The sequence below is a fragment of the Poecilia reticulata genome, chromosome 13 (assembly GCF_904066995.2).
Source record: "Poecilia reticulata chromosome 13, P_reticulata-male-v2, whole genome shotgun sequence".
Classification (NCBI taxonomy): domain Eukaryota; kingdom Metazoa; phylum Chordata; class Actinopteri; order Cyprinodontiformes; family Poeciliidae; genus Poecilia; species Poecilia reticulata.
The window spans coordinates 17315959-17330923 of NC_088842.1; the positions used below are offsets into that span (position 1 = coordinate 17315959).

At 44.3% G+C, this 14965-nt stretch overlaps 1 protein-coding gene across 1 annotated transcript; it reads right to left on the reverse strand.

Annotated features, from left to right (window-relative positions):
* Positions 1–9553: 9553 nt before the first annotated feature.
* fzd9b (frizzled class receptor 9b) lies at positions 9554–12684 on the reverse strand. Its single transcript, XM_008425428.3, has one exon. The coding sequence runs from the start codon at positions 11775–11777 to the stop codon at positions 10029–10031; it is 1749 nt and encodes a 582-aa protein (XP_008423650.2). The 5' UTR covers positions 11778–12684; the 3' UTR covers positions 9554–10028.
* Between the last annotated feature and the right edge of the window lie 2281 nt (positions 12685–14965).

The following is a 14965-nucleotide window of genomic DNA, read 5'->3' on the forward strand; positions in this document are numbered from 1 at the left end:
TGTTCCACTTAATGAGGCTCTACCCTGAGCTGTAAACAAGCCCAGATGCAACCCCAAAAACACACAGGAAATGTCTCATGACCATAACAACACAAGGATCCTGCCAGTTCATGCATGATGGGGTGTGAACAGGAAGGCTGAACTGTGCAGGTTTTCTTCCTCGCTGCTTCACAAGCACCTATTATCCTGAGGGAAAAGGCCGCATGTTGCACCGCTGCTCCAGCTCTTGCTCAGCATGCCAAATCCTCGCTGGCCGCCAAGATCATCACAGACTGTTGCCTCACTACTTTTCCACAGCCTACAATTACAGTATGTACACAAACCACAGTTTATTCAGCACCGTGTTGGACCTGGCGTGTCAGCTCTGACAGGCCACAATAGGAACAATGTCTGCTTCTGCACAAAGACTATTTCACACTCACACACACACAACAAGGTTTTTATGTTACTTCTAGGGGGCTCAGACCCTGACAAAAGGTCCAGTGTTAGAGTGAGTTTTGAGCCCAGCTGGTTCCCTTTACTGCACAGACTGGCTAATGTACAGTGATCAGCCTGAGTCAACAGAACTGGCCGGAAAAAGGGGTTTAATTGATGATAGGAACGTTTTTTTGGCTAAATGTGTTTGAACTGCCCCAAAATGTCCCGTTAGGTTTTCCATCTCATCAACACAATGCAAATATTCGTGGACAACCTGAGTGCATACATGCACATAGTAGGCCAGAAAATACAAGGTGCTTAATGTGTTCAGAAAATTAAACAATGAAGAGAATCGTTGGGCAAAACAATTAAAACGGTGAAACTTCACATTTTTACTTTCCTTTGCAAAATTGTTTTTTAAAAAAACTTTTACTTTCCTAAATATATATATATATATATATATATATATATATATATATATATATATATATAGAGAGAGAGAGAGAGAGAGAGAGACTAAGACAAAGTAGTCTATTTCATAAAAAATTTACAAGATTCAAAACAAAATAGTAGCTCTGGGATATTTCAAGTTAAATTACAGCACTGATATTACTAGCACAGTCCTAGTAATATCAATGCTATAATTTTACTTAGTTTATAACAAAACTAAAGTCCTAGTAAGACTTTACTTTTGACTCAAATGATTGATATTTTAATGTTTTACGTATTTTCAAACTTTGCGTGGCCAAGTAGTGTATAGCTGGAGGGAATACATACGTTAAGACAAGATGTCTTCTAAACCGGACGCCTGACCAGGCTGCCAACTCCACACTTTTGAGGTGAGACTTGTGTTTTTTTGCCTGTTCTTCACTCTTTACTCTACCCAGATCAATCTCTCTCCTAATAAGGAAAGCTGCACTGAAACCAATTCTGTATGTCTTTTCCATGCAGGTGTTTAAGCTTGAGTACAACAACGTGCTTTTGTAGGTCATTCTGCAGGTTCTTGCAGCCTTAAGTTTTGCTCAGCTGACTCAGTTGGGTCAGGATACTCTGGATGATTCAGTTGAATAATTTGTGTAACACATTTTGACTGAGGACAAATTTACTCAGTCTGTTTATAAAAACTGCTGTTGAGCTGAGGTGTTGTACTTCACATGTCTTCCTGTACAAAGTCCTGTCTTTGGCTGCCCTTAATGTTAAAGAATGTGTGTAGCACAGTCATTAATTAACTTCAAACACACTTACACTAAAGATATCTTACAATTGAAGAATTTCCTATGGGAATACATCATCACTTGATAACAAATAAGAAAGAATTTCATTGGCATTTTTCAGTCTAGAAAGAGTTACAAAGACAAGTCTAGGGATGTTGGGACTCCAGTGAACCATAATAAGAGGGATTATCAACTTACTGTATGCAGAAAACATGGCACAGGAGTGAGCGGTCTACCAAAATTAAACTGTCCAGAAGGTCATAAGTTAACCTAGAACAAAATATAAAGCACTGCAGGACTCAGCTAACCTCACTAAAGGTCAGAGTTATTAATTAAAAAATAACCAGACTGGGAGAATATTACTTCCAAAGGAGAGTTCAAAGGTCAAAACCACTGCTGACCAGGGCGAACCAAAAGGCCTTTCTGGTATTTGTGAGAAGATTGATTGATGATTTTGACTTGCTTCTTAAATTGTTTCTTACTGCAGCCATTTTGGATTTTGAAGTAGGGATTAGAAAGCAACTGGGATTTCACTGGACTTGGTTACTTTGTCTTAGAACTAAATTTGGCCAATTTGAATCCTAGAGCTAAATGAACAATGTTGCACTTTGAATATATATATATATATATATATATATATATATATATATATATATATATATATATATATGTATGTGTGTACAAAGAAATTAATAAACAATTTAAAGTTATCTTAAAAATACAGGATGACCAAATCCAAACCCAGACTGAAAAGTGGATATTCTCTTGGAAGTGCAATGTCACATACACAAAAAAAAATCTGTTTCTGGATTAAAACCCATACAAAAAAATTGAAGTACTCCCAAATGTATTTGTTCTTTTGCCTTGATGTCAAATGATGCTAATTACTTGCTGACTTTAGGCTGTAGCTTTGTTTTATGTCTTCAGAGACGAGAGTTTTCTTTCTTATTTTTTTAAAGCTAATCAAGAAGGTAAAGTAGCTCATTTCCCAAAATAAATTTCTTTTCATCTTTTAGTCTTTAGAAAAAAAACCAAATGACTAAAAACCCTGGTACAAATGTAGCACAGCATCAGAGACAGCAGAGCTGAAGTGCCGAGCTTGCAGAGACCGCATCCTCTGAAAACTTTAAGAATCAAAACATTCGGCATGAAACAAAAAAAAAAAAAGAAGAAGAGGGAAAAGGTAGACAAGAGAAAACTTCAAAACTCCAAATCAAAGAGTGTGAATAGTAGATCCTTTCTGAGCCTGGGGCTGGGGTGGGAGGGGAGGATCAGTACGTGGGAGATGAGGGATGTGCCTCCTTTTTGAGAACACAGAGCTGAGGGGTGAGTCTTTGATGGCGGAGCGTGACATGAGTACATTTAGGACGGCAGGGTGGGAGGGGGGGGGGCTGGGGGGGGTGGGCTGCAGCAGTGGCAATGTGACAGCAGATACTCTTCCCAGAGCTGACCTCCGGATCCGTGCGGTTCTGATCCGTTTCAGTACCTGTTGTCAGACAGCTTGCCTCCAAAACTGCGACTTTCATCAACCGTTCTGAAAAGACTCTTTTGTTCCTAACATTTGGGAGCAGATTTAGATGTCGACAGTGAACTGCCGATGGAGCTGTGTGATCTTTTATGTATTCGCTCAATGGCTCAATGAAACTACAGAGGTTTAAAAATGTTCAGGAGGGCCAAAGGTAGTTTCAGGGCCAAGCTCAGCCCCCCCCTCCAACCCGTCCAGCCCACTTCCACTCCCTCCCTTTATATTGTCTCTAAAAGCACCCCCCAACCCCCCTTTCATGGACTTGTGTTCTTTGTTGATGCTTTTTTTCCCCCCACATTTTTCCCATCCTTTGTAACTCCTGCTCCCTCTCTTTTTCTCTGGGGAGACACTCTTTGGTACAAGAGATTAGAGCGGGTGCTGCCTAGCAACTGAATAAAAATGGCAGCTACAAAAGGGGTGCTCTCACTCCCCAACGTCTGACCTATATAATCCCAAGCCTCTGATCGTGCAACATAACAGCATGATGAAAGCCATGTGGTGATTTAACCCTCAAACAAATGCTTGCCACGGCTGACCTTTTGCTCAAAGAGGGATCTCGCTTACCGCAGGACCGTAAAGGGTGACTTCTGAGATCCTGACGGAGGCTAATTAGCATGGAAGAGAGAAAGAGGCTGTGATTACTACTGGAAATGGGATGAGTGTGTCTGAGGAGGTGGCAACAGAGTGGCAAAGGAGATTAGCAGTGATCACAGCAGCACTGTTGGCTTCAGAGAGCACAGGCGAGCGCTGGAACCTCCTTCTGTTCACCGATTCATCTCTGCGTCAGCCACAGGCAGACAGAGCTCAGGAACGAGTACAGACAGACGAGGAAGCTTTACTTCTCTGTTGTCTCGTTATTGATCAAAGCACAGGAATAAAGAAAAACAAAACGGGAATAAGAGGAAAAATAAGGGAGAAAAATCAAACTAAAGATCTTGATACAGATTTAATCAGTTTCATTTTGACACGGTTTGCTTAACAATAAATCTTCTGCCGGGTTAAAATCTAATGGCTGAAAAGTGAGTAGCTGTCATTGTGCTGGATAGTAGTCACTTCAACGTGCTGACCTCAGTCCTGCAGGGTTCTTCCATTAATGGTTCGTTTGAGTCCTCCAGGTGAGACACATCAGATGACTGGATCTGTTTACAGAACTTCTGCCACAAGACAGGTTGTCGATTTTGCAGTCAAATCTGTGTTTTTGTCTCCTGCGTACTATAAACATGAAATGTGCTACCAATGCACATTACCAGCAGAGCTTTTCAAGAGAACAATACATTATTTCTGTGCATTTACATTTGTTGTTCTAGAAGGTGCTTTCAAGAATTTCATAACATTCAGGGAAGCACACATTTTATAATAAATTTAACATAATGAGCTTTCTATAATATCACTCAGTCTTTTTTGGTGCTTAAAGCTGCAGTGTGTCTTTTGCGTATTTGTTAAAACGGCCAGATTGTCGTGGCAGTATGACATGAGAAAGATATTCTGTGAAAAGATCGATCTCTTCTACCGTCTCCTAGTGCTTCTGTTGGCTTGTAAAGAAATGCTCCGCTCACGATCAAAAACAACCGAATCAACTATTATCAGTGTGATAATCGGCTTTTTTTTTTTAAAGGAAGACCCACACGGTCGACTTCTGAAAAGATCAACCCGTGGTGCGTTTGGAGACAGGACAACAGAGCTTCTAGTAAACTATTTCAGTTAACTTGATAATTATGTTTTACAGGCAATAAAAACGCAAAATTTAGTTTATTAGAAAATAACTTTATTACATGAAATACAATAAATGTTAACACAGAAATATTGGCCTAGTGAAAAGTAGGCCTATGTACTGTACAGTACATGCACTCTGTACATCTCTGCTCTGGTGTTTAGGGAAGCTCAGGTTGCATATATTAATAAATGAGCCTTGTAGTTTAAAGTGAATTAACCAATATTGTAATCTGTTGTGTATTGTTGCTCATAACGTGAAGTTTGGGGGCCAAAATGTGCAAAAATCCTCTTAACTCAGTCTACAGTGCAACAATTTTCAGAAACCATCCTGGTAATATCTGGAGTTTGTTTGAGAGAGCAACATTTGAGTACTACCATGAAAACACCTTTGATAATTTCATTTATTGTGTTCCAGGAACTTCAAGACGCCGAACACTCCTGCGAGTGCCAAAGCAGACTTTTTAAAATTTTTTTATCTAACCTGCTTTGATTTCATCGGCTCGATGATTGCTGCAGAGTTCTTTCAGTTTTTACATCTTATCTTTTTTCCCTTACAATGTATCTCTACATTGTCAAAAAGTTGCTGCAAAACCCAAATCATCGGTGTGGCTTCGTCCTGGGAACAGATTCCCCTCGCAGGTCTTTGTGCAAATGACAATGTCCGCATAATGACATGAGTCAGAATACATACAGTGTGTGTGTGTTACGTCTTGCCCTGACAGGAGAGACGACGGTGGCGTGCTGGCCGCCTGATTAGAGTCTGCTTGTGAGGAGTGGCGAGCTGTGTGAACTCTGCTGCTCTCCGACTGGCGCATTTTCATGGAAAGCATCTCTTTGGGGGCCTGCAGGTTTTCAATGCGCTCATTTACACATCAAAACAGCCCAGGAAAGGGATAGTGCTCAAGGGTGGGGGTAAGGGGCTATAGAAAGAGGGAGGGCAGGGTAATGAAGGATGCTTTATTTCCCCCTTCTTTTTTTTTTTTTTACCCACAGGGGTGGGCAGGGGTTTAAGTATACGAGGGAGGCGCATTGATGCCATAATGATCGCCTTTAATCAGACCCGTGACCAGATGGACGGACTTCTCCTCAGCAGACAAAAACATGGTGTCAGCAGCAGGATAAGCGCTGAGGTGTTTTCATGCCTTTTTTTTTTTTTTTCTCTTTTCCTATCAGAAATAAACTTTGCAAAATCCTGCGTAACCGCCCCTGTTCCACACAGCTTGGGATTCAATAAATACTCCGACACATTTCGAATTTTCTGTAGAAACCCTGAAAGGAAAGTGTTGCCTTTTCTGGGAGCAGACTCTGCCTTTTGGCCCAGACAAAGTTGCTGCTCAGTGACTCTGACACTATTTAACCTCCTGAGCCAGAGGAGAAGAAAAACAGCTCGGAAACTCAGCCAAGCTAAACCTCTCGAGCGAGACTGAGCTTACTTACTCCTGAAATTGGACTTTACTGGAGGTGGGGTGGGGTCTTCTGTAAAACAAGTTCGGTGCTCTTTGGTTGTGTATGCCCGTGTACTACTGACCCCAGGTGTGTGTGTGTGTGCGTGTGTTGGGAAGGGGAAGGTGTTCCCGGCAGGCGCATTTCTGGCGCCAAAAAAACCACAGTTCAAACAAACTCTGATTTTGGTCTGAACTTTTCTTTTCTCGCTTCTTGTATCTGAAGCTCTGAGCTCTGTGATTCCTTTCCTCTGTGAATGAAAGGAGCTAAAAATAGCAGCCGGTGACCTGGAAATGCAGCGATAGAATTCAGATGTGAGGGGGGGGGGGGGGGGAGAAAAGTAAAAAAGAAAAAAAAAAGAAATAGATCCCTTTGCTGCGATAACAAGTAATTTTTAATTCATATTCAGCAATACCTGGAAGAAACACTGAAAATCAAATGAGAACTGCTGAGGGAGGAGGGGGGGGGGATCAAACTAAAACACGCAAACTTCCCCCTCTGCTACCTCCTCGCTATCTAATCAGCTCGGCACAGGTGGGGAGAGCCGGTCTGTCTCACGCAGCAAGTGCTCTGCCTCCCTGGGTCATGCCACTGAAGTGTAAACTAGTGGAGGAAGCACGCGCCCCCCACCCCTCCCCCTACCCTCACTTCCCATTCAGGAGGCGTCCATGAACTGGAAAATGTCGCTGAAAACCCGGCCAGCCGAGGCTCATGGCTGCGAGCGAGCGAGCAGACTCCAATCAAAACAGCCCCCTTTTTAATAGTTAAATGTGATCCAATGTCAGAGTCCAGGACTTGGAGCGTACTTCTGCCAAGCTGTGGACGACTTCTACAAAGTCCGAGTAATGAAAACAGAAAAAAAAAATAAAAATAAATAAATATAAAAAAAGGGGGGTAGGGGGCTGTTGGTAGTTGCCCACATCTTGTTCTGTCCAAGGATCTGGAATAAGTAATTTAGGTTAACTCAGCTGGCTGGAAATGTGATTGATTTACTACTGAGACATAAAGCATCCACTGGTGAAAAGTAAGTGCAGTTGCTTTGCAGAAGTATTTGGTCTTGCCACGAAATGTTTCTGAAACGTGTGACGTGAGCTTGTGTTCAGACCATTTGAGTGAATGCAGCGAAAATCTTCCGTTATTAATCTTCCTTAATTCTGCAATGTTTGCAAAATAGCTAAAACTCAGTCGGGTCGAATGGAGAGGATAAGTTTTAGATCTGAACTTTGAATCCTCTAAAAGTTTTATTTTTAAATTTTTTTCTAAGTTCGCTCTTCGATTATCTCACCAACTCTGACCAGCTTTCTGTTAACCGGCCTCCTGCCCACCCTCCAAAAATAGCGTTTCGCATTTGGTCTACTTTGTATTGGTCGACTTCCAAGCTTATAGCAAACAGACTGTCCTGCAGTAATGGATTTCTTCTCGCCACTCTACCCAAAAGGCCAGATTTACAGTAGACGTTGCTAATAAATGATGATGGATTGAGCAGCTCTCTGTGAGATCTTAAAGCCTCATCTATTGTTTTATAACCTAACGCTGCTTTCAGCTTCTCTACAGTCCTCACCTGCCTGCTGTGTTCCTCGGACTTCATGATCTTGTTTGTCCACCAATAGCCACTGACAACCTTCTGAGGCCTTCAGCTGGATTTTGTTTTCCAAAATGTGGAGACGAGAGAATTTCTGTTTGTTTTTGTCCTGGTTGCACTGCTGTTCAGCTATATTCCAGGCAGAAAATGTGCACTTTATCCTTTGCTCTCTTTATTTGACAGCTTAAGCCTTTAGTAACCTTCGAGATCAAACTTTCACACAGTCAAAGGCGAACCATTAAATTTCAACTCGCTGCTAAAGATTAAACAAATGACTAACATGTTTTTTTGGCATCACACTTCTACCGTGACTCAAAAAAAAAGCAATTAGGGTTTCATATAAATTGTTTTCAAGTTTCTAGCACTCATATAATGCTTTTGCTTTAATCAAAAATGTTTTATTAATACTTTCTGCAATGCTGACAACACATTTGCGTCAGCCGTGTGCTTTCTGAATGTCCACTCGACAGGTTTTGGGAGTTCTTCACTCTCAAAAATGAAAATGGTAATGGTGGAAAAATTGAAAAGCAAACAACTTTTAAACTCTGCAGATGTCGGAGAGCACGCACGCCTGCTTCACCCCCCACCGACAAACTGTTAATGGTACGAAAACAAGCTCCTGGTCACGGTGCTGCTTTTCTCCGAGACGACTGCCACGATGCTGCTGCTTCTGGGAAGCGGTGACAAAGCAATCGTATAGGCCGGCGTAATAAACAATCAACCCCATTGCTGTCAAAAACACTTATTTCCACAGTGTTGTGCAATAAAACAACCTGGTGTGTGAGGTTGCAATTTGTGTTGGCACCGCAGCGATGCAGCCTCCTAATGTAAAAGCTATTTATTTTCCCTCTTTTATGGACCATCTGAGGACATGGTGGCTCTCATGGTTTATAAAAACTGAGTTTACGACAGAAAAGCTAGAGGCAAGAACCCACTCGCAGCTCTTATTTAATGAAAATAATGTTTGACATTCTTCCTCTCTGAATAAGTCGTTATTTATACCTTGCGGTAATTTCTGCAGGCATAAAGGTGAATTGTTCTCGCCGAAACAAAATGTTTTGTGAAGGTGGGATTTCTCTAATCCACGTCAGATATTCCCAGAGCCGCGAGCCGGCATTGAGCCTGAGCGCTCAGCTAATGGTCCATCAGTTCAATGAGCTGCTCCAGCGTTGAGTGGCTGTGCTGAACTCGAATCTGCCAGAGAAACCACGCAATAAGTCTGAAATCCACTTTAGATTTGTGCTCTCAGATCAAAGTGCCGAGTGTTTTGAACGACGATCAAATGGAGCGGAGAGAGGGGAGCGGGGGCAACAACACTGACTCCGAGGAAAAGGATTAAAACAGCCATTAATTTAATATATTCCTCCTCGAAGTGCTGCTGCATTTTTATTTTTTTTAAAGCCGATGACGCAAACGCTAATGCCTGCCACGGTTTGTCACTCCGTTCATCAGCGATTCTCTTTGAGGATCATCGACGAGGATGCCTCTGGGAAGACAAACACAGGCGCCGAGCGTCCCACAGTTTAAAAGAATAAATAAATAAACGTCTGAATATCTGAGACAGAAAGCACACACACAAAAAAAGATGATGATGATGATGATGATGTGTTTGCATTGAAATCCTTAAGACGCTTAAATAACCACTGGGACAGAAGACAGTTTTACATGAACTCCACAGATTTATTAACCTCCTCCACCCCCAACAAAAAAAAGCTACATTTTCTTATAAAAGGCACTTAATTTCCCTTACTTTTTGAAGCATGTAACTAAACAACTCCTGTGAGAGCCAAGTTGGGCTTTTAAATTAAATATATTTACAATAAATAAACCATTTTTTTAACAGATTTATACAGATAACCATGACACTCAGAGAGGAAAATACACAAATATTTCCCAACATCCTCCCACTTAAACAGTATATGCATACACATTGATATATTTTCGCTTTGCAAAACTGGAGAACAGCATGAACAAGAAAATATGGGGGAACATTTCCCTTTATGTACTGACTGAATACTGTTCATATATACCTGTGTGCCCTTCAGCAGCAGCAGAGAAGTACCCAACAATTCAGTTCAAGTCCTTAAGCAGCTCCTCAAGCAGGGCACATGATGTGTGTGTGTGTGTTTTCCTGTCAGACGTGTGTGGGGCTGTCTGAGTGTGGGTCAGTCTTGGCCATGTGCAGAACCACAGCAGGGGATTTGTAGTGGCAGTGCGTGCTGCCGCAGTTCACGCCGCCGCAGGGCTTCCTCCCACTAGTCCTGTCCGCCAGCTTCCTGCTGCACAGGCCCTGCCAGGTCTGCAGGGTCTTGGAGCTCCACACCCACACCCCACTGGTGATCCCCACCACCAGCGACATGAAGATCTTCAGCATGAACACGGCCACCGTGGGCACGGACGTCTGCAGCGAGCAGTCGCCGGCGGGGCCCCCGAAGGAGCCGCACTGGGTCTGCAGGCCCCTCAGCTTCCAGTAGTCCATGTTGAGCCGCTCGTAGAAGTAGCAGACGATGACGCAGGTGGCCGGCACTGTGTAAAGGATGGAGTAGATGCCGATCTTCACCATGAGCTTCTCCAGCTTCTCCGTGTTGGTGCCCTCCGTCTTCATGACCTTGCGGATGTGGAAGAGGGCGACGAAGCCCGTGAGGATGAAGGAAGTGCCGATGATCAGGTAGCAGGACAGCGGGATGAGGACGAAGCCAGTGAGCGCCCCCGAGTCCATGCTGCCCACGTAGCACAGCCCCGTCAGCTCGTCCCCGGCCACCTTCCTCATGGTGAGGATGATGATAGTCTTGAGAGCGGGGATGCCCCAGGCGGCCATGTGGAAGTAGTTGCTGTGGGCTTCAATGGCCTCGTGACCCCACTTCTTCCCCGCAGCCAGGAACCAGGTGAGGGTGAGGATGACCCACCAGATCGAAGATGCCATCCCAAAGTAGTAGAGGATGAGGAAGACGATGGTGCACCCAGTCGACTCCAGACCCTCCTGGATGATGTACAGCTCCCCGTTCTCCCGGTCACAGGCGATGTTCTCCGGCCCCGCCACTGAACGGATGATGAAGGCCACGGAGTAGACGTTGTAACACATGGAGAGGAATATGATGGGCCTCTCGGGGTACTGGAAGCGGTGGGGCTCGAGGAGGAAGGTCAGAACAGTGAACGCGGTGGACACAAAACACAGGATGGACCACACGGTCACCCAGATGAAGGCGAAGTCCTTGTCCTGCCTGGACCAGTAGACGTCCACGGCCGGCGAGCAGCGCGGGGCGCAGGACTGGCTCTTCTCCACGAACTGGAACTTATCTGGGTTTTCACAGGAGCCCACGGCCCCCGGAGAGCGGGCACCGTTGGCACCCGGCTGCCGTGGCCGGTGGGGCACCGGGAGCATCCCCTCACCCTTCTTGCCCTCCGTCCTGGTTTCGTTCTCGGGGGCCTCCATGCACAGGGCGTTGGGGTCATTCCTGGTGGGCAGCTTGGAGCAGTTGAGCGAGTCGGGCCAGGTGTAGCTGAACTGCTTCATGATGGGGGCACACTTCTCCCTGGCCTGCTCGCACATGGGCCTGCAGGCGGGGATGGAGGTCGACACTTTGTCGGTGCACATGGGGGCGTAGAGGGAGCAGAGGAAGAAGCGGAGGTGCACGTCGCAGCCGTATTTCACCAGGGGAGCGAACTCCAGCAGCTTGATGGCAGCCTCCTCCTGGTCGTCGTGCTGCATGAAGTTGGGCATCCGGGTGAGGTTGTAGCCGATCCCCTGGCACATGGGGATCACGATGGGCTCGCACTTAGCCGGTCTGTCCCGGTCCAGGTCGTACGAGCCAATCTCAAAACTGGAGCTGGAAATCACCAGCAGACATAAGGAAAGCACCACCTGCAGCGGACAACCATCCATGCTGATTCTTTTCAACTAGGAAAAATAACAAGTCTGTGTCCTTTAGGAATACGCATGAAAATGTCAGAGAAGAGACGGAGTGGTCCCCCTTATTTCCACAGATAGCTGGAAAAATCCCTCCGAAAAAGAAAGAAAAAAAGGGGGGGGGGTGAGTGTGGAGGGGGGAACTGCAGCACACAGAGTCTCTTAACGTTAGACCATGAAGTCCGTAAATAAACCAGATTAATCCAAGAGAAAGCTGAGAAACAGGTCCGTAACCACAACGTGACAGCCGGGAAACTTCGGTAATCAGCTGAGCGGAAACCAGAAGAATAAAACGCGGGGAGTTAATCCTCAGTTCGACCCGGAGAAACCAGACGGGAGGTCGGCTGTTCGTCTCGGTTTTTTTTTTTTTTATCGGCTCCAGAGGCTCCTCTTCCTCCGCTTTCAGGCTCCACACTGAAGTTTGAGAGCCGCTCAGAGGGACTTCACTCCAGCAGAGACACAGAGGAGGAGGAGGAGGAGGAGGAGGAGGAGGAGTGAGCGCCGTGACGCTCACATTTCAACCCCAGCACCACACAAGGAAAATTATCAGACAGATGCTGGAGGATGGTCAAATACCTCTGACATTTCTGCCGCGAATAGTTCACTCACACTTTCCAAGAGGCTGCAGTTTTACATGCGAGCCTCCTGCAGCCATCAAGCCCATCTGAACAAGTTCATTATTTTGTGCTCTACACCGTGACGTGCAACTCGCGCTCATTTTGAAGCTGTTTACTAGGACGGCTTGGAAAGAGCGCGCATAGATATGTGAATAAGCAGCCTGCGCTCAGTTATTTTTACATTTATGCAGGGCCGCATTAACTATAAAAAGGACCAAGGGCTAAAATGATCACAAGGGCTCCCTCTGACCCCCAAGTGTCCTCCATGTAAGCCAAGTGTTTTATTTACACCACAGAATGAATAGGATGAATATTAATATGTAAAATAAACACATAGGTGATATTTTGATTAATTTGGACAAGGTGGCAATGTATGCGAAAATTATGTATATCCCAAACAGATTTTCTGTTCAACCGAAGAAGTTTGAGCAGAAAACTTCCTATGAGCCTTTCTTATAGGAAATGAGAATGACTTCTAATCAAATATAATAAAATACTGTATGACGTATATAAATGTTTTTTTTAATATAATTTAAACTGACTTAAAAAGGGGGCTGCACAGTGGCACAGTTGGTAGAGCTGTTGCCTTGTAGCATGAAGGTCCTGGGTTTAATTCCCTGGCTTGGGGTCCCTCTGCATGGAGTTTGCATGTTCTCCCTGTGCATCCCTGGGTTCTCTCCGGGTACTCCGGCTTCCTCCCACAGTTAAAAAAAAGCATGACTGTCAGATTAATTGGGGTCTCTAAAATTCTTCATAGGTGAGTGTGTGTGCGCGCGCATGGTTGTTTGTCCTGTTTGTCTCAGGATGAACAACCATGGACACATCATGCTCACACCTACGGACAGTTTGGAGAGGCCAGTTATGTTTGGAGAACGTAATTGTTAAATAAAACCATGCACAAAGACCCCAGGTTGGGATTTGAACCCACGACTTTCTTGCTTCAAAGCAGTACTCCCCCAAAGCCACTCCCCCACCATGAACTTTTTAATCCATCAGTTAAGAGTTAAAGCCTGTCCTCTGTGGTAATAGTGACATAAAGTGGAAAAACTCTTGCAAAGTAAAGTTTTTGAAACGATCTAGGACGGAGGCAGCTTCTGAATAAAAAAGCCGAAAATGTCCACACATTAGGTCTCTTTGATAAAAATCCACTGGATGTTGCTAAAAGGATCCCTTGTCTTTATTATATGAGGATATTAAAGAAGATGAAGTAAAATCTAACCATTACTTATGAGAAACCTGTCACTGCCTGCCTCTGCTGCCCTCGGTTAGAGTTGATTTTTTTTCTCCGCTGTGGTTATAGGGAATAACTCATTCCACCTGTAAAACGATAGTCCCAGGGATGTCTTACTGTCGCTGACTCCAAATTACAAGTTCTGCTAATGTTTTCAAGAAACACCACGTGAAACTTTATTGAGCCTCACAGGTCAGATCCTCTAAAACCAGAGCTGTCTTGCAGCTGGCAGAAACCTCACCGCCTATTTTACGCGAAAGACTTCGAAGTTGGAAGGAAGAGAGCGCTTTAAGGTGAACGTGACGAGGAACAGACAGCCGTAAATCACACACACACACACACACGCAAACACAAGCAAACATGTAGCCCGGACCAGGATGATTTAATGAAGAGACACAACCTCGTGCAGAAAGCAATAATGGATGCAACACTGACTGTGCTGGAGGAGGCTATTGTTTCCATCTAGCGGCGGCTGAATAGGAAGAGCCTGTAGCTCCACAGCTGTTGCACGGAGCATTTGATCTTTTCTCAAACAGGGAGGGAACTCGAGGATTTTGGCCTCTCGCCCTGCAGGACTGAAGTGCTTGTCAACTTGCATGCTGTCTCTATTAGCCCCAGCGCTAAAAGTCCGCCTACTGAAGGTGGTTTTGCACCTGTCTGGTGGAGGCTGACCCTGCTGTTTGTTACATTAAGATGTTAATGTTGACAGCATACTGAGGGAATAAGGGTCTTTTATATGCTAAATAAAAAAACAAAAAAAGTGAGACAATGGGCTTTTTATACGAGACTGTTGAACTACATCTTTTATTTCTGAGCAAGTGCAAGCGACCCAGTTGGAGGCTGGAGGCTGTTGGAACACGCAGTCATATTCAGTAAATTAGGAAATGTGTTCAGATGAGGCCAGTCTGCTTGTTTAGAAATACCCTTTAAAAATAACCTTTAAGCAGGTATTACACATACTTTTCATTAAGCTCACATTTCTGTTTTAAATGTGTTTTTCAATGGTCTGTTAAATTCTAATTTTAAATGTCACATTTGTAAGTTAAAGAAAAAATCCTCATAACGTGTAATTAATCTATATAACATGCCTGACTTAGTGATAAAGTTCTTGAAAATTAAAATTACATTTTAGACAGTATTAGCTTCACAAGGAAATGAACTGTGAGATGCTATCTGACTGCAACGCTGCACGGTCTCTTGCGTGACTCTGCACAACGCTCTGCAGCTGTAGTCTTCCTCTCTGTACAGAGTCGCTGAAGCCACCTTTGGGATTCAAATACAATTTAATTTAATTTGCAACTCGCCAAAACAAGAAC

What these genes read in the sequence shown, in the direction of transcription:
- fzd9b (XM_008425428.3), bottom strand. Translation starts at nt 11,777, where the DNA reads ATGGATGGTTGTCCGCTGCAGGTGGTGCTTTCCTTATGTCTGCTGGTG.